Here is an 18,909-nt window from a genome sequence, read left to right as displayed (position 1 = left end):
CTTTCCTCTGAGTATGGAGAAGGAATCTGAGACAGCAGGTTGGTTGTCTGAGCAGCTGTTGGCCTTTGACAGACAGATATTCAGGAGGTTCTGTTCCATCTTCTGAATAGTACTTAAACAGCTCTGCCTCTGAACTGTATTTCTGGTTAAGAAAGTGCTTCTCCCTGCAGTTATGAAGTGAGAACTTGCTAGACTTCCAGGGTCTACTCTTCAAACCCTCTTTCAGGGCTGAAGCTGCTTGTGTTTGTCTAGCTTTATGCCCTTGAGCAAGCTTCAAAGAACTCCAGGATTTATGGTTACATGTGACATTCTGAAAGTGGGAAACAGGAGAACTCCCAGGTAGGCTGACAGTAGGCCACAGTTATTTGCCAAAATGCCATTTATTGCATGTGTACAGATAACCAACTGAAGTATATTCCATTAAAATTATATTTAATTGCACCACTTAAATACAAAACTTCCTGTATGTCAGTCAATAACTCCAATTACCCATTTCGATTACCAAAATATACAGTTATTCTTGGCCTGTAGAAAGGTTGGCAGTACAACTGAAGTTACCCTTTTTTAAATATATAGTTTCCTGTAGTTTGAGAAGAATTCTCATAGAGAAGCCTGTTAACAGCATTTCTACATTCCTATACAACGCAAAGAATTACAGCTATAATTAACAGTCTGGTTGTTGCATTAATTTATAAAAATTCAGTGTAAAAAATAGAGGCAGTAATGGACATCAGTTTTGTCTTTAAGAAGGTTAACACAGCTACATTCATACATCAAGGCAATCTCTTGTCCAGAGAGTTTGGAATGAAGCAAGTATTTTCTTGGTTTTATGGAGAAATTGAGACGGCTCCAATTTACTCAGTTAGCAATTCAGGAATGGCCTTCAATACAGCATTTAAGTTTTTTTTTTAAAAAAAAATCCAAATTGAACATGCAACATGTGCCTGTCAGCAAGTGTTCTTGGATCACTTCCTTTGGCTCGGCAATATAAATATTTACATCAGACACTCTCCCTCCTCTATACCTTCACTATGAGCAAAAATAAAGTTATCAAACTTGAAACAGGCTACCAAAAAACCAAGCTAGTTGGCAAAGCAGAGGCAAGGTCTGTGTTGAAATTAAGATGTCCTTCAAAGTTCTTAAAAAATTTGTGGTGTAGGACACTGAAGTGAATGATCCTGTATAAGCTACAACTGAACGCATCTACTTAGTATATTACATCAAAACTTATGTGAATGGGTTTTTCAAATACAACTGTACTTTCATCCAAACAAGAGACTTTTGGGAAGTGTTCCTGTTCAGGCCTATTCTAAATCAGTAAGCAGCCTAATGACTTGGCTCCATAGGCTAGCCAGGTGATGCTGTGGAAACTACAATTATCCATTGCTAACACCCACCTCTACACTAAAACTGAAGACATTAATATTCTGACATAATTGGGTCTGAAGTTAAAGAGCTAAGCACTTATATAGTAGATTAGTGTGAGCTTATAAACACACCACAACCACTTTAAGCTGCAAGAAAGGATCAGTTTAGTTAATGCGCTTCTCTGCTCCCTGGTCTTTGGCAGTACAAGAAGCTAGAGATACTTAGTTTGCTCTGTACCTTATATGCCATGTACAGTACTCATGGCAGACCTAGTTCAAAGTCACCACTACAAACTGACAATGCAGAGAGGTAGATAGCTAAGATGTGATGCCACTTGGCCATCAGAGTACCACAGTGGTATGGATCACAGCAAGGTCTCTCCCAAAGACTTGAACACGTGAACCAGTAAGACTAGACTTAGACTTGGCACTTACGTGGATGGTTTAGACATGGTTGTTCATTCCCAAAAGTCATTTCTTGGTTTAACTTCAAAATGGGGCAGAGTGGGGATATGATGCTCAAATGCAATTTAAATTCTAGGTTAAAATTAACAGTACATGCATCCAACTGGTAAAGGAGCTCGTTCCTAGTACTCTTAAAAATCCCAAACCTAGTGATCAAATACTCGTTTGCCTTGCCCCTCCACTCCTTTTTTCCAGTTGACATCTTCTGGCCACTATTAAGTGCTATGATCATAGCTACTAGAAAGAGTGCAAGAACCATAGGTACCAGCTGTTGATCTTTGTCGTCAACTGCAAGAGAGACTTTCTAATATACTTTACACACAGTGGAGGTCATGAGAGAGTTTAAACAAGGATCTTTAGTATGGATAATTTAGGCCTTGCTAGTTAATTCCTGCTGTTTTCCTAAAGGTCAGTTATATACATACATTCCAGCTCTCCCTCATCTCCTTCCCTCCCAGGAGTCGTTAGATAAGCCAAAGCAAGTTTAGTGGCTTGCAGTTCCACATTCTTTAAGAAGAATATACATTTGTGCAAGAAAGCTGGCTAGGTTCCAGGAATCCAGATGTAATTTGTAGTTAGTTTCCAGTGGCAAGGTGGTAGGGGTTATATCTGATGATTGTATGACTTGGGTTTAATGCAGAAAAACCACAAGCAGGTTGTACACAGGGACAGGAGAAGAGTTCAAGAAAGAGGGGGAATGTTCTGAAGACTAGTGTTTATGCATAGAATTCTTCTTGTTTCTGTGGTTTTTGGTATCCTCCATTTGATTGTTTTGGTTCATCCAATGAATAGCTGCCTTCATCTTTTTTCTTCATTCTGTACAGCATAAATCCAACTAGGAACACGGCAAAGAGCAGGCCTACTAGTCCTCCAGCAATGACACCTGTGGGGAGGGGAAAAAAGTCACATTAGACTATGCAGGAGAGAGATTCTGACTGAAGTTTATTCCAGAGTTAGCTAGTAGGAGCAGAGACCAGTACTATAAAGGCATTTCATTAGCAAGTGATGTAATAGGATCCAGAGTTTTCAAAGTCAAATGGGATTTGGGTACTTCACTTTAAGTTTTCAATGGAAACTGAGCACCTAGTGGTTCTCTAAAAGCCTCCCCTACAGAGGCTTTCAATTTCTTCCCAAAAATGAAAGTTTGAAGATGCAGTCATCCATGTTCCTTCTTCCATTACCTGGAGCCTACTGTACCTAAGCTATGCTCTAGTACTGCAAGGGGTTTTTACTCCATCCTTGCTTGAGAGCAGAAGCTTTTCCCTCAGTGTATTACCACCCACTTGAACATGTACCTCAGAGTAACCTGGATCGAACCTCTGCAGCACTCTGGTGTAGCACAGTTCTGCAGCAGCTTCATTTACATTACCAAGGATAGTCTCTACATGCTATATCAGGTTTGATTTTACATTGTTCCCACATTCAATTTGCAACATACATTGCTAATAAAAACAGACATTAATCTAGATATTGACTAGAAGAAGCTTATGGATCTGGCATCTGCCTATTGTGCCTTGATTTAGTGTTTTCAGGTTTCCAAACATATCTTGAGCTCTGATAGAGATTTTTAAATAGAAAGCCTAGGTTCTGCAGTATTAGGTGGATCCTATAGCAGATTAGGCAGCCACTGATTAGGAGGACTACACAGGACCTTCTATAGCATTCAGTGTATTTTGAAATACCTCCTAGAACTTCTTTTCTGTCCATTAACCCCTGGGAAGTTCCAGCAGCTTCAGCATCTCTTGAAGAGTCAGCCAGTTCAGACTCTGATGGGATTGTTCCTTCTTCACTAAAGATGAAGTCTCCCTGTGGGAAAGATACAGTGCAACTCAGTTACATTTCAGCTCACTGATGGAGTTACTGGAAGCTTTACATTGACCTTGTTTTGTTATACGCCTCTAGCTCGATATAATGCAACCCGACAGAACACAAATTTGGATATAATGCGGTAAAGCAGTGCTGGGCGGGTGGGGAGCTGAGCATGCCAATGGATCAAAGCAAGTTCAGTATAATGTGGTTTCACCTGTAATGCAGTAAGATTTTTTGGCTCCCAAGGACAGTGTTATCTTGAGGTAGGGGTGTATTAGTAGTTTAATATTTCCCTTCAACTGATGGCAAAAGAATTTTTCCCCACACCCAGCAGTTAACAGCTTATGACGACTCAATAGTGTGGAAGAATAGAAACTAGCTTCACATGTGGACTGGAACAAAGTTTCTACATTCCAGCACTGTTATATGGCTTTAGCATTGGGTATGACAAAGATCTACATTTGAGATTGAAACTGTTAATCCTTACCTGATCCCCAGAGCTTTCTTCAGGAAATGGAATTTCCTTCTCATCTATAGGGTATATATCCCTGGGTAGAATTGTTGTAGTTGGGGAATGAACATCTTCCTCACTAATAGTGGTGAAGTTGGGATCAAGTGTTTCTTTGGAGACACCAGATGAACTAGAGCTATAGATACTAGGTTCAATTACATGGACTGTGCCTGAGGCTTGTGCAGTGGTTACTCTGACGGTAGGACTGTGAGTAGTTGGACTTGTTAGGATTGCCTCATTTGTTGTAGGTTTCTCTGCAGCTGAGCGCAGTTTGTGAATTTCATCCTTATCTGAAAGGACAGCCTCATCTGGCACCACATCACTGGTGGGGGATGATACCGTCTCTTTTTCAGCTGGGTTTTCAGTGCCATGAACTGCAGGTTGGTGAACAGTTGCCCCAGTAGACATTGTTGATGAATTTGCATGTTCTAAGGGGATATTCAAGGCAACCACAGGATGGTCGGTCAAAGGACCTACACAAGAATGTTAAGCATTAACTGATGTACAGATGATTCAATAGCAGACAAGTACAAGCAGCTCAGTATGTTGTGCTGTGTGCTAGCCTTATTATTAAGAGGCAACTTACTGTAGGGCCTGGATTAGACCCCCAAAGCAATTAGATTGCTTCACAGTGCCCTGTCACCCCCCAAATCCATCCAAGATTGGATGTGCTGGTTACTCAAGTACTGTCAAGTCAGTATGCCATTAGTTGTTAGAACTTGTACCAAGGAGGGAAAGCAGCCTGCTTATCAAGGCCAAGCATTCCTTTTTGTAACACACTGACCTGTAAGTTCACAAGCGTTAAATACTTTTTATCTGCTAGTAACGTAGAATTGCCCTGTGGGGCAAGGAGTCATATACAAGTCTGATAAAACCCAACTGGTTTTACCCATCACTAAACTGATCCAATACTCAAAGGAAGAAGACTGTTCAGCACCATTTTGCACCTCTCTCCTACCCTCAACCCTACTAGTGAGAATATCCTGTCTAAAAACAAAACAGCTGAGAATGGGAAGAAGGGTAAAGGGAGAAATAGTGTAGGCAGGAACACAAAGTTTGATGGAGTAGCCAGACATCAGAAGTTAGTAGTGAAGATTAATCTTAATTTAGGAAAGGTATTAACATTTCATACCAGAAGGATGTCAAGTCATTTTATCCTTATGGAGCAGTTTGAGGAAGTTTTATTTCTTTTGGGGGGAGGCAAAGTCTGGATCAGATTAAATAGGCATTAGTGCTGTATACAAACTTGCACCTAGTTAAGGTTCCTAGCAGTTTTCTATGACCTGTATCATTGTACAGCAATGTAACTATTGCTTAACACCTAGATCACAAGTCTTCTGGAACATGGACTGCCTTATTTCCACAAGTCTAGCATAAATGGAGATCCCCACTGGGCATCTAGGAGCTGCTACAACAGAAATAGGACTCAGCATGGGGGATGCCTACCAGAGTCCAAGTTCATTGAAGGCCTTCTTTGACACTATGGGGTATATTGTTAGTCTTGCCTCCCATGGGAAGTCACTACTAGAGGAAGTTGATAGTCTAGCGAGGTCTGTCAGGAGTCCAGAGCTAGGCAGCCTGAGTGAGTTATGGCAGAGGAATTGTGATGTAGGAGTTCTCATCCAGCTCCTCCCCTCCCTCATAATCAAAACACAGATGGAACAACACCTCTTTTGTTTCCTTCACTTGTGCCATGAATGCAAGAGCCACTACAGTGGTTTCACATTAGTGGCCTGGAGGAGCCAGACATCGCCATTAATATTATGAGTCAGATATGGGTAGGATGTCTGCAGACATTTCTGGGATCCCCTGTTTATTCCCACCAGGAACAGATACTTTTTAGAAAGCTTACTTCAATTCTCAACTGTCTGCTTGTGCTTAAGAGGTAAAACCTAAAATGACTGACTGTCAGGAGCACTGTGCTCCTGAAAAGCTGTTCCTGAAGGGAAAGACACAGGATACATTGAGTTACCTTGCTCTAGGGAAACAGCAGCCAGGATACATCTTTGCTAAGCTGTACACCAAGAGTCTTGACCTTAAAGAATTTATGACAAGCGGAGCTGTAATACAAGTCCACTCACCAGCGCCAGAGCCAGAGAAAGCATCCTCATCATCACCAGATGAGTCCAGGTCTTCAGGAGGAAGGTTTAGATTTGTAGTTTGCTTTAAGAGAAAGGACCATAAGAGTAAATAAAAAAGGATACTCCACACAAAACAAAGAGTGCACCACCATTAGGATACCCCCCCAGAGAAAGCAAGCATTTGTTGCCATTCAGTACATAAGAATGGCCACATATAGTCACACTGAAAACAGCCTCTTTAGTTCTGGATTTTATTCAGTTGTAGGTGCTTACATGGAGGAGCCCATCATAGTAGAGGCAAGTCAAGTGCAATATGCATCCTGAATGAAGATTCCACTCTTCTTGGACAATCAAAACCAGATTCATCAGTCCACCATTCTTGATCTAGGTGGATTGCTGTACAATAGTTACCCTGCAAATGCAGCAAAACGTTTGGTTTCCAACCCAAGAGAATGGGCTCATGTGAGGATCAACTAGCACTTTTTTTGAGCGGCCTTCCAGAAGACAGGGAAAACATTTGCTAGGCAAGGCAGGCTTGTTTAATGCTGTTCATGGAGAATGTAGATCTCACCTATGTATTCTTTGATGAGATCCCCTTATCACTCACCACCCCCACCGCGCTTTGCAGGATGGACAAAGGTTTAGAAAAAAGTTGGATTCTGTAAGTTTTAAATAAACTTGTTGAAAAGGAAATCTAAATGTAATATGTTAAGGCCTAAGCTTGTTATAAATAGTTGTAAATGTGAAGCATGTTTTGATGAGCACTTATGTGCTGAACATACTTCAGATTGTTTTGTTTAATAATGTATATGCTGTTTAAATTCCAGTTACCATCCTAATACAACTTGACAAATCGTGAGCAAAAAGTTGATTTAGTGAATAAACGATATTCACCATTTTCTAACAAATCATACAAGAGTATGAACACATTAACCTATAATTGCTTAAGTAAACATTTATAATTACAATTGGCCCTCCTAGGTAGGAAGATGTGCCAAATCTAGTGTAAAGGCTCTATTAGTTATAAGTCAATATGCTTTACTGCACCTCTTTAGAAAGTGTACAAATGGAAAAGTTGATTAAAATTGATTTTTTTTTATGTGGCTTCCCACTTGGTGATTTAAATTACCTTGAATTAAATCAACCCACCCTGATGCTTTGAGAGTACCACTCTGAGGGAGACTGGGCAGACAATAGCACACTACTAGCTTGCAGACTATTGAATTTATTGGAGGAGAGTTTTGGCCCAGATAGGTGTTCAGTGGTCACCTTCCCACAGAAGGCCCAGTATGCAGGTAGAGATACGTATCTGTGCATACAGGCAGTTGTGGCAAAGACACCGTGAAAGCTTCTTAAAGCACAGCCAAGAGTTTACCTGAGAGCTGAACTAAACAAGGAACAATTACAAGAGCAGGAGAGTTATGTATGAGGATATTCCAGCTATGACACTCCCGCCTCCAAGTAGGACCACAATGTTTTAGTAGATCTGGTTAGACAGTGGCCAGCCTTAGAACACAAGACAAGTAGCACAAATAGAAAAAAACAGGTTTCCTGTAGTGACGTGCTACCTGAGAAATTGCCAGCCTTTTCAGATACAAAGTCTAACTGAACATTTAATCTGCATGTTGATTCAAACAGTCTGTAGACATTGACTAGTTCAGGTTTTGATCAAGGGATTACTGTTCAGACACTGCACACCTCATGGTCAAGGTTTCTCCATGACCTTTTAAATACAGTTAGATTACACCCAAAACAGGAAGCCTTTAATCCCACTGACTAATCAGAGTCACAATGTAGTTGGAGTTATGTGGCTGTATTTGAAGGCTGAAAATAAGTTACTAACTTAAACAGTGGGACCATCTGTCTACTGAAGCAGCGCAGGACACTGCTTTCTGGCAGCCCCAGTAGAAGTACTGATCATGAACATTACTATTTGAGTACTTCCCATCAGTCACTGCTTGCTAGTCAGCTACAGTTGGAGCCAAAGGCAGGCTGGGCACAAGTGTGTTCTAGCCAAGGTGCTGTTACAGTTCCTGTTAGAACCCACACAGCACCACTGTGCTCCAAAAGCACCTAATGCAGCCTTCGACGAACCACATGACTGAAGCTTGTGATCATAACACTGATCCCATTAGTGTGCGTGATATCCTGCTGAAGTGAACTTTTGCTATTCATCTTGAATGCATGTTTTTGGTAGTGGGATTGCCATACCTGTAGCCCCATTAATACAGTTTACAATGAAGTAGTTGCATAAACTATTGTCTTTGAGAGGTGTCATGATTAGGGTCACTGAAGAGACCATCAGTAGTATATAGCTTGTAACCATCTTTCCAAGTGGCTATATTCTTTTTTTGAACACATGGCACCAGCTTGCATTAGTTTGTGAGCAAAGCATGCCAGTCTTACACAAACCCAAACAAACACTCTAGTGCCTTTAAGGGTCAGAGTATTGCTTTCCCAATAGAGTACCTTAAAACTGGGTACATCTTGTCTGGATAAAGAGACAGTGCTTATTACTGTTCCCTTTCACACCATTATGCCAAAGACACTTGCAAGTTGCAGCTACACATTTCTTCATACCTGCCAGAATACAGACTTTAGACTATTAAAATGAATTGCAAGAAGTAGAGGCTGGAGTTCTGTAGACAGTTGGTGATCTCACCCCACCCACACTTCAATGTGAGTGAGGATTTTACACATGCAGAAGCAAACAGGTGGCATTGGGGAGAGTGTGGTAAATGATTTTTACTAGTAGCAGCAGCCTATGGTGGAGTCAAGTCCTGTAACTAGATTAAGAATTATTTGTATCCCATTCCTGTAATGCCCTAGTGTAGATCAGTATTCTACCCATCTGTTAAAGTTAGACTCTTCAGAGTCAGCCTTACTGAAGCACTAAAGATTGATCACTGTCTGTTGGCATGGAAGGATTACATTTTTGTTAAGTGCCAATAAGTGTCAATTCCACCATAGACAAGCCAAGGAAAAACATTTAAGAGTCAAAATTTGGAGACAGGCAAAGAAAGAAAAGTGCTCCCTGAGAATTTAGTGATCTTTTGACATGAAGTTGAAGTGTTTTACAATTAAAAATTGAATCTCAACATCTCATTAAATTTGACACTCCCATAATTTCCTACAACTGTGAAAGTTTACATTAATGCTTTAATATCTGTCAACTACAAAAAGATAATGCCAGGCTTAATTACCTGGAGTAATGCTATGTTAACACATTTGCTTCTCCCAATTTATAATTCTGCCACATACTGGGGCTTCCCACCTTGCTGTCTCATTTGCACCCACTCTGTATCCTGAAAAATCCAGCTAGTCTATTACTGACACAATCAATTCCTATCTTATTAGACAGGCTGGAGGAAACAGACAAGACCATTTGCTATTGGCTGTTTCCACACTGAACATCAATCACAAAGGAGTTACCTGTTCAATCTATTCCAGATACTTTCATGCAATTCAACTATTTGGGAGTTGGAGTAGATCTGTCATTCATCTGCAAATGCCAGGGGCAATAAGTCCATTGGAAGGACTAGCTTTGTACGACAGCCATTTGAAAAGCTTTTTAGCTTGACATGGATATTAGTGTAAGACAATCTTCATCTCACTCACTAAGAAATGGGAGTGTGTTAGAGACAGTGAGATGTTAGAATTAATATCCTGGGTGAGACTAACTCCACCCTCCACTGCTCAAAGCCACAGGCCTGCAGAATGCTCAGACAGGTATGGGGAGATTTCAGATTTTTTTTTCTGCCATCTAATACTATCAGCCACTTTCAGGCTCATTTGAAGGTACTGAAGTTATTCTCACAGGGGTTAAGGGAGGCTTGTGTAAGGTCTGGTACAGTCATTACCTTCACTATTATAAGTATGTCTAATTTAGACAGCCTTGGCTACTGTGTGGTCTTGCTGCACCTGTTTGTGGTTGCTTTAGCCAGACTGCTCCAAGGTGGCACAGGCTTGATGGTATGTGAGCACCAATACAGAGTCTGACTGACCTAGTAGCAGGCGAATGTAGTAATAGCTATGAGTTTGCTCATTTGGAAAAAACACTCAAACCTCAGCCAGCCAAAGGTTAAAGGGGGCTGCATTAGCAATCCAGTCCATTTCCCCAAGAACTAAGCAGAAGAGAATTTCAGAGGCAACCCATGTGCAACTGTAGCACTTTGGACAAGGACCTTCTAGAGAGTGTCTTGTCTCTAGCAACTACTATAAGTGAGCAAGAGATACGAGATGCATTATTTGGGTGGTCCCCTCCAAATGCAACAGACAGGTTAAAAATGCCTGGGTTACACAAGAACCTCCACCACTACTAGCACCAATGGAGTACAAGTTTCCTACAGGTAGGAAAGGCCAAGGCTCCCATGGGTGGTTGCTTTTGGGGTTGTTGTGGGAGGGAGAATGGAGCAGGAGTCATGCAGTTCACCCTACGCCCATTACTTTAGCTACTGGGGAAGACAGAGCTGCTCTTTAGCTCACCATGAAAGTTGAGTGCACAAACACTTGCACTGGAGAACAGAGAAGTGTCTAGATAGCACATACAAGCACGATGTTTCACAGCAGGTATGGCGGCACACTTTGGACAGTGAGGGTAACTACTAGAACAAGCTGCCAAGGGAAGTGGCAATTCTCCATTACTTGACAGATTCCAAATCAAGACTGAAAGCATTTCTTGAAGAAATGCTTTAACCGTGATATTCTATGGCTTGTGTTATGCAGGTTGACTAGATCTTATGGCCCTGCTGGCCTTCAGTAAATAAAAATCTATGAGCCTGCTCAGTTTCCAAAAGTTAAGTACAAGTCCATTCTAGAAGCATTGAGAGCTCTTTGGAAGAATCAAAGCCTTTAAGTGCTGGACAACAAGTCTTGGAGCCAGAGCTTGATTTAGCACTAGCTAGTTTTGAGTGCTGAAGCCAGCAAAGCGCTAGAAGACAATCCCAGCGTCTTCACTGTCAAGAGGTGGATGTAAACAGTCTGTATATGAGGCCAGGACTCAATAGGGCAGGGAGACAGATTTATTGACTTGGGCCTCTGGAGGAGAGTCTACCCTCTACAGAGTTCTTGGTCATCCTGCTTTAGGTCACATCAACTTCTACCTGTCATCAGCAGTGCTCCAGGGTTGAAAAGGAGCTTTCAGGTCACTATCCTGTACAAAATGTAAGGAAAACCCAAATCAAAAAAACCCGCCACCTGAAGCAGTTTCTCTATTTGCTTTAGGAACAGGAAGTCACCCAAGAAATCCCTGCACAAGGGTTGGATTCTCCCCCCCACACTGGCAGATAAACACTTAACTCCTCACTCCCCATCTCCACTTTTGAGAGTAGCCTTCCAGTAGGAACTGTTCCCTTTCCATTGAGGGGAGGTTCTTATTTACATTTAAAGTAACATCTCATATTTCAGGTTTGTGGCTGTGAGCAATGTTGAAGGGGGGGGTGGGAGGAGTGTGTTTCCATCAATATACTCAACTATTCCAACTCTGTCAATGAGAAGACAGCATGGGCTTGTGGTCTCTCTTGCTCAGACAGCAAAGAGGATCTAGGACCTATTCTAATGTAGGCAGACCAGCCCACCAGTGAACTCAGGATTTAATCCTAAAAGGTATCAGGCTGTCTTCATTTATATTAGTGACCTCTAAGTAATTGCAGTTGCATAGTAAGAAGAGGAGAGTAAGATTTGGTTAGTCTTACAAACAAGAGGCAGTGCAAAGGGAAAGAGTCATGTTTTCCACATCATCCAGTTTGGTATGAATTGATGAGCTATGGCTTCCAAGACTGATGTTATGGGCCATCCAGTTCTTCTCTGCTTATACTACTTTTAGCTGGTTGTCAGCATTTTCAGAATTGTACTTCAGCTGTTACACGTGACATTGTGGTCTGATCAGCATTACGTTCCCTACTGGAAATTATCAGTGAGCCAAGAACTAGCAAGTTAAACATTAAACTGTTGAGCGGTTAGGTCCCAAAATAGATTAACTTGCAGCACACTATGTAGCATACACCAATATCAGAGGTTGTTAGACCAGCAGACAAATCACTACATACAAGTCAGTAGCTGTTTCAGGGGCCACATGGCTTTACACAAAACAGTGAGCAAAGAGATTCCAAGGGCAGTATTCTCTTAATACAAGAAACTAAATCCTCAATCCAGCACATGTAAAATAAAGATAATCCAGACACTGCCTTTAGATCCTCTGTGGCTTTCCAGCCAACCAGAGCTACTTAGTCACATACAGGCCAGTGGTGGCTATTCCCACCCCCAGCTCATTCCTCGGATTTGAGGTCAAATGTGGATGCAGTTGTGTGTTCGAGACACCTTTTAATTTTTCTCTCTTAATTAAGAAAAGGGCAGCATTTCAGTGTCCCTCTGTGGTACACTTTCACCACAGGAGTAACTGGGGTGACTGGCATTCAGATTAGCCTGTTGACTGCAGCTATAATGCAAAATCCTACCCTAGTTAGTGTCTTCACGGTGCCATGCTCCCATGTGTGTCACTTAGACTTCTGAGTGCATTCCAGGGTTCTCAGATGCTCTGAGTTGTAGGGGAACTTCTGTCCTGGGCAGGTGGGTGGGCAAGATTGTGAGGAAGGCATTTTATCATTGATTAATCAAACTTGTGTCCTCACTACAATGAGCGGGTCACCAGCTTGAGGGAAAGCAGGCCCCAAGCTTTAACCTATATACCCCCAGTTGGGCCAGCTAGCCTGGGTAAGAGCAACAATCTTGGATATGAGAGAGAGAGAGAGAGAGAGAGAGAGAGAGAGAGTAGATGGGGAGGACCAAGGCAACACTCAAGAGCCTGAGCTAGCTCTGCCTTGGAAGCTGACTAGGTGCTAAGTTGTTCTAGTTGCAGGAGAAGGGTGTGGACTGCTCTGTGTTATGGTTGGGACATGCAGGCTGCTTTTTACTGCCAGATTCAAGCAGCAGAGCCTGCATGTTTAAGAATGAACTAGAATGAGAAACTGTCACTGCAACATGGAACCTTAAGTAGCTCAGAAACAATAGAAATCAGAATGTCTTTCTAGAGAGACATCCTCAGAGTACCAGCAGCATCTTTCATGTGTTTTATCTTTTGACTGTATCTCTTATAACCCTCTGGCTCACTTATCCTATTAGTAGGTTGTTCAGATAGGATGAGAAAGCCACACCAGTGTACTTAAACCAATGGAGTTCAGAATGTCCACATGGCTTTTAGCATCAGTTTGACTTGGTCTAAGAATGGCTCACTTCAATTTAGTTCAAGTTAATTAGGAAGAGGTTTAGTTAAACCAGAATAAGCCACATATGCCAGAGAGCAGTGTTCACACTGCATATTGCAGCAGTTAAACTGTTACCCTCCCTTCAAAAACCTACACCTCAACCCCTTGCCCCAGCCCTGAGCCTGCTCATGCATCCCAAACCACTCACCCCTTGCCCCACCCTAGAGCCTGTACTCTCAACTGGAGCCCTCACCCCCTCCTGCACCCCAACCCCTTGCCCCAACCTACTGAAAGTGAGTGAGGGTGGAGAAGAGTGAGCAACAGAGGCAGGGAGGGAGGACAGTGAGTGGGGGCAGGGCCTCAGAGAAGGGGTCAGGGCAAGGAAGTTTAGGGATGCAAACTTCCTAATCACAACTAGTGTGCATACTTTGGGACTGCAAGACACTTCCATTCCTCAGACAGGGGATGTACATTAAGTTGCAGGTGCTGAACTGGAGTGTGTTTGCAGTTCTCCCTCCCTCCCATACAGGGTTTTCATGTGTCTCTGAACAAGAGCAAGCTTGGCCTTGGCTGAAATGGCTACGGCATCCGTTGAAGTCAGTGGGAGTTACACCTCTTTACACTAGGCCCAAGTTTCATCCAGTGCCCCTTCTACAGAATAGGTGAAACAAGTCAGGTCAAATCATACAAGCCACACCTTGATGCATCAAGTCTCTGCAGTTAGGCTACTGCTACTCACAGAAGACATCCTCTCCCCTGGAGAGTGGCAGGAAGTCCTCAAGGAAGTGCACTACCCCTACCTATCACCCTTGGGGGGAGGAGGGAGAGTAGCCCATGCAGACTACCAGTGCTGGAGTAGAATATATTTTCATTCATCTAGCTTGGACATGAGCAAGAGATTGCATAAGAACGGGACCTAGAGGACTTGTAAGGATTTATTTCATCCTTGGCTTGCCTAGGGAGAAGCCATCTGAAATGGGCACAAGCTGTAACATTTGCATCAGAAATAGTTATTTAAGGTACTCTTAGTTTATACAGAGCCCAGCATAATGGGGGCCCTGATCCATGACTACAGCCATTAGGAGATACTTTTACAGGCATTTGTTAGCCAACTTTGCTCAATTCATCAGCCTTTCAAATGTTGTGCCTCTGTTCTCCTGCTGCCACCAGCCCATGCTTCCTGCATGCTATGTCCAGCACTAGGGGACCATCAATATTTGCTAGTCATTGTAGAACCCAGAAAGTCTGTCTGCTCACAGCTAGGCCAACTGCAGTGCAATTCAGGTGTCACTGCTACTGATGAGTCATGCTGTGAGCCACCCACATTCAGAGAATTAGATCACTTAATACAGTGGAAGATGACTTTTCCATCTAACCCAACCTCTTACCCTACTTTAGAAGGTCTCTATGAGCATCATGATCGGCTATCTTGGGGGTCTATGGTAAAGTAGCTTGGGTTTCTCCATTTCTTCAGATTCACACTGGTAGCAAACTCTGATCACTTCATGTAGCCTATCAGGTGTGAACTGAAGTCTCAGGCTGGTTCCTTGCTGGAAACCATGTACACATCCCAAAAGCCACAGCCATGCAAGTCCCCTTCACTTTAGGAAGTACTAGGTGACTCTGGCCTGTGCTAGGCAGCTGGCCACTTTTGGTAAAGTTAGTGGTCCCTTCTGGTCCTAGAAATATTGACCCAATCTCTCTTCCACAGCTGGTAGCGGAGAAAGTTAGCAAGAAGTCTCCTCTGATCTATCAAAAGACTCTCCAGATCAAAAGGAATGCAACCCAGTAACCTGGGGGGGAGGGGGGGGCGCTACCTAGGTGATCTAAGTCCTCTACCATTTATCAAGCCTCTGGGCAAATTTACCTTATGGCAAACTTCACCTGCCCTTTACTTTACTCACTGCCAGTCATCTAACTGGTCATTTGATTATAAGTGATCATTTTAAGGCTATTTAGATTTTTGTACAATGGGTGTATCAGAGTATTCAGTGACAGACAGGACATTTAACCAGTTCAGAGCCTCAGGGATACTGTTAAAATTCCCAGCTAGTGAGGCTTACCATGGAGGTATTCAACCAAGTCAGCCACTGTTGTGGCAGTTACCTTTGTTGTAAAGGACTTAGATATCCTGCATTAGTTTAAGTTTCCATAGTTAAAAGACTTGTAGATTAATGACTGATTATATATGCAAACTTCACATATAGTTAAATCTGCATTCTAGAGTTTCACACGCCAAACACAAAACTTTAGTCACTAATGTTATGGATGTGCCATCTAAGCCTACAAGTGCTGCATTGTTACTTACTGTATGTTGAGTGTTTTGTCCAGTTAAGTATCAAGTTTAGTTCTAAGTTACTCAAGCAGTGGGGCATAGCTTTACTTATGGGGTGTACTTGTTAAGATCTTGGGGTTCTTTTAAAATAAATGTGACAGACGTCATGAGTAATAAAGAAAAATGCATGGAAGCCCTGTGACCTATCCATCACTTACTAAAAATATGCATGACAAAATGGTTAACCCTGAAGGCCACCTATGCTGTCTGGGGGTGCCCAGGGCACTCCCTCCCCTGCCTGTGGTAGCTGGGAGCCCTGCAGTTCCTGGCCACTATGGGCAATGGGAGGACTCTGCAGCTCTCAGGTGCTGTGGGCTCAAGTCAGAGGTCTCTGGAAATCATGGATTCTGTGATAAAATTGCAACCCTACTGTCATAAACAGATGATAGGAGTTAATAGAACAGAAGTACTTTCTCTCTTTTGACTGTAAGGGTTAAGAAGTTCAGTAAGCCTGCTTGTCACCTGACCAGAGGACCAATCAGGAGACAGGATACTTTCAAATCTGGAGGGAGGGAAGTTTCTGTGTGTGCTGTTAGAATTTGGTGGTTGTTCACTCTGGGTTCTGAGAGTGACCAGATGTGCAACCAGGTTTCTCTCCAATACAGGCTCTTATAAGTTCAGAATAGTGAGTACTAGGTAGATAAGGCGAGTTAGGCTTATGTTTGTTTTCTTTCTTTGCAAAATGTGCCATTTGGCTGGAAGGAGTGTTCATTTGTATTGTATACTAGCTGGGAGCGATGCCCAGTTTTCTATAAGCTGAAAGACCTGTTACCTACATTCCATTTTAAATTTACAAAGATAATTTTTCTCTTATTCAAAGCTTTTTCTGTTTAACGAACCTATTGTTTTTTGTATCTGGTTGAGACCCCAGGGACGGGTCTGGATTCACCAGGGAATGTGGAAAAGGAGGGAAGGGGGAGAGAGAGGTTAATTTTCTCTCTGTGTTAGGATTACTTTCTCTCTCAGGGAGAGTCTGGGAGGGGGAGAGAGAAGGAGGGGGGAAGGTGGATTTTACTCTCTGTTTTAAGATTCAAGGAGTTTGAATCACAGTGATCTTCCAGGGTAACCCAGGCAGGGGAAGCCTGGGAGAGGCAACGGTGAGGGAAAGGGTTTACTTTCCTTGTGTTAAGATCCAGAGGGTCTGGGTCTTGGGGTCCCCAGGCAAGGTTTTGGGGGGGACCAGAGTGTACGAGGCACTGGAATTCCTGGTTGGTGGCAGCACTACCAGTACTAAGCTGGTAATTGAGCTTAGAGGAATTCATGCTGGTACCCCATCTTTGGACGCTAAGGTTCAGAGTGGGGAATTATACCATGACACCTACAACAGTACATCTTAAAGAGTTTCCTGATCTTAAGTCTCCCCTTCAATTTCATCATTATCTCTAGGCCAATGGCTCTCAAACTTTCCAGACTACTGTCCCCCTTTCAGGACTCTGATGTCTTGTGTACCCCAAGTTTCATCTCACTTAAAAATAGTTTCTTATAAAAGTCTAGCACATATGTATGTTACTGAAAATTTGCTTACTTTCTCATTTATCTGTATGACATTTTAGTTTGTATGTACTTTGCTAGTGCATTTTATGTAGTCTATTGTAAAACTAGGCAAATATCTAGGAGTGAATATACCCCCAGAAGACCTCTGTGTACTCCCCTAAAGTATGCATACCTCTGGTTGAGAGCCACTGCTCTAGGGTGACCCAACCATGTCCAATAAAGGGCCCTGCAGGCCCCTTAACCAAGACCCACATGCAATATTAGAGTGCCTCAGAACACTTCGAGTGCTTTTGCAATCCAGTTTGTTGACGTGTTTCTAGAATAAGTGAAATGCTGTACTCCAGTGCTTGGTAAGCCACCTTTTGGCACGTCCTCATCTCCGAATATACAACCCAGGTGTCAGTGGCCTTTAACTGAAGAAGAGTTCCAGCTTGCACGGTCACTGTTTGACAATGACTGCCTCACCTCCTCCACAGCCTCATTCCAAATAGCCTCAAAGAATAGCTGTTCCATGGAGCTATTTAGGCACCTCAGATTATCATCCAGGCCTCTAATGCAGGCAAGGTATTGTCCCCACAATATCATATTTACATGCAGACTTGTGGGACAACTGTTTGCACTCAACCACTTGATTTGTGGATGCAGTTAGTTGCCAGGCTGCAATAGCAAAGGCTGGCTTTGACAGTTGAGTCTTTGACATCCAGATTTTCACCATGATTTGCTTCAAGAAAGGGGAGGAAACAAAAGTCTAGCATTTGAGAAACCAATTTGTTTGCAGTCAGCTACAAGGAAGGCTTTCCTGATTTCAAGAAGTAGTCCAACTGCTCTTACACAGCAGGATTTGGGATCACTACTAGTCCTATACAGAGTTTTAAGAAGTCTATTTTCAGAATCTTACTGACCTCTCCAGTTACCTGGGAAGTACAACCTAAAAAGTCTGCAAAAACAAAAGCAGTGCCTACAGTTTCATCTCAGTATCCCATACTGCAGATGGTAGCCTCCTGACAAGGACGTGTTAATCTTTCTGAATATTCCCAATACAGCCATGTTTGATGATTTCCATTACATAATTAAAATGGTAGCTTAACTAAGGCAAGCAGTGCAGCTGAAAGAGGCTTAGATGTGCTACAATAAAGTAGTTGACAGAACACACAAGACAGGAAGCCTTTCTGCATGCCACTGGACATAGCCAATGGGATACCAACACATAGTTGTACCACTGTATCCACTCTGCCATGTGGCCCAATAAGGTGCTTCTACAGTATAGAATACTCCCCTTCCACTATGGGAATAACCTATAACATGAACTTTGGTATAACAGCACTATCAGGATGCATATCGTACCAGTGTAAGAATTAGTCACATCTGTAGGCACGAGTCATACTGGGACAAAGGGTGTACATAGACCAGGGCTCACTGTACCATTTTCCAGATCTTGGAGAGGAATATTTCTTTCCCATTTCAGTTTTCATTCACAGCTAAGTACAGTCAGTACCAGGCTTGCTTACTACTATAGAATCTTATGTGCAGGTCTCTCCTTGCTTTAAGGTAAACTATGCAACTCTATGGCAGAAGAGTACTTGAGCTAGTCAGACTAGCTGATCGAGTGCTGTTTCACTCAAAAGTGCTGTCTCAAAGCCACTTA

General features: G+C 42.6%; 1 protein-coding gene across 1 annotated transcript in view; it reads right to left on the bottom strand.

Moving 5' to 3' along the window:
- Nucleotides 1-2,346: 2,346 nt before the first annotated feature.
- Nucleotides 2,347-18,909, bottom strand: part of SDC1 (syndecan 1) — a 31,908-nt gene continuing 15,345 nt past the window's right edge. Inside the window, exons 2-5 of the mRNA XM_032774137.2 lie at nucleotides 6,234-6,315; nucleotides 4,129-4,625; nucleotides 3,515-3,638; nucleotides 2,347-2,715 (exon numbers count right to left, since the gene is read on the bottom strand). Coding sequence (XP_032630028.1) covers nucleotides 2,549-2,715; nucleotides 3,515-3,638; nucleotides 4,129-4,625; nucleotides 6,234-6,315 — 870 coding nt within the window. The 3' untranslated portion in view covers nucleotides 2,347-2,548. The remainder of the gene's footprint in view (nucleotides 2,716-3,514; nucleotides 3,639-4,128; nucleotides 4,626-6,233; nucleotides 6,316-18,909) is intronic.

This window comes from Chelonoidis abingdonii, chromosome 3 (genome assembly GCF_003597395.2).
Source record: "Chelonoidis abingdonii isolate Lonesome George chromosome 3, CheloAbing_2.0, whole genome shotgun sequence".
Taxonomy (NCBI): domain Eukaryota; kingdom Metazoa; phylum Chordata; order Testudines; family Testudinidae; genus Chelonoidis; species Chelonoidis abingdonii.
Note: the sequence above shows the minus strand (reverse complement) of the source record. Positions and strands in the feature narration are given on the sequence as shown.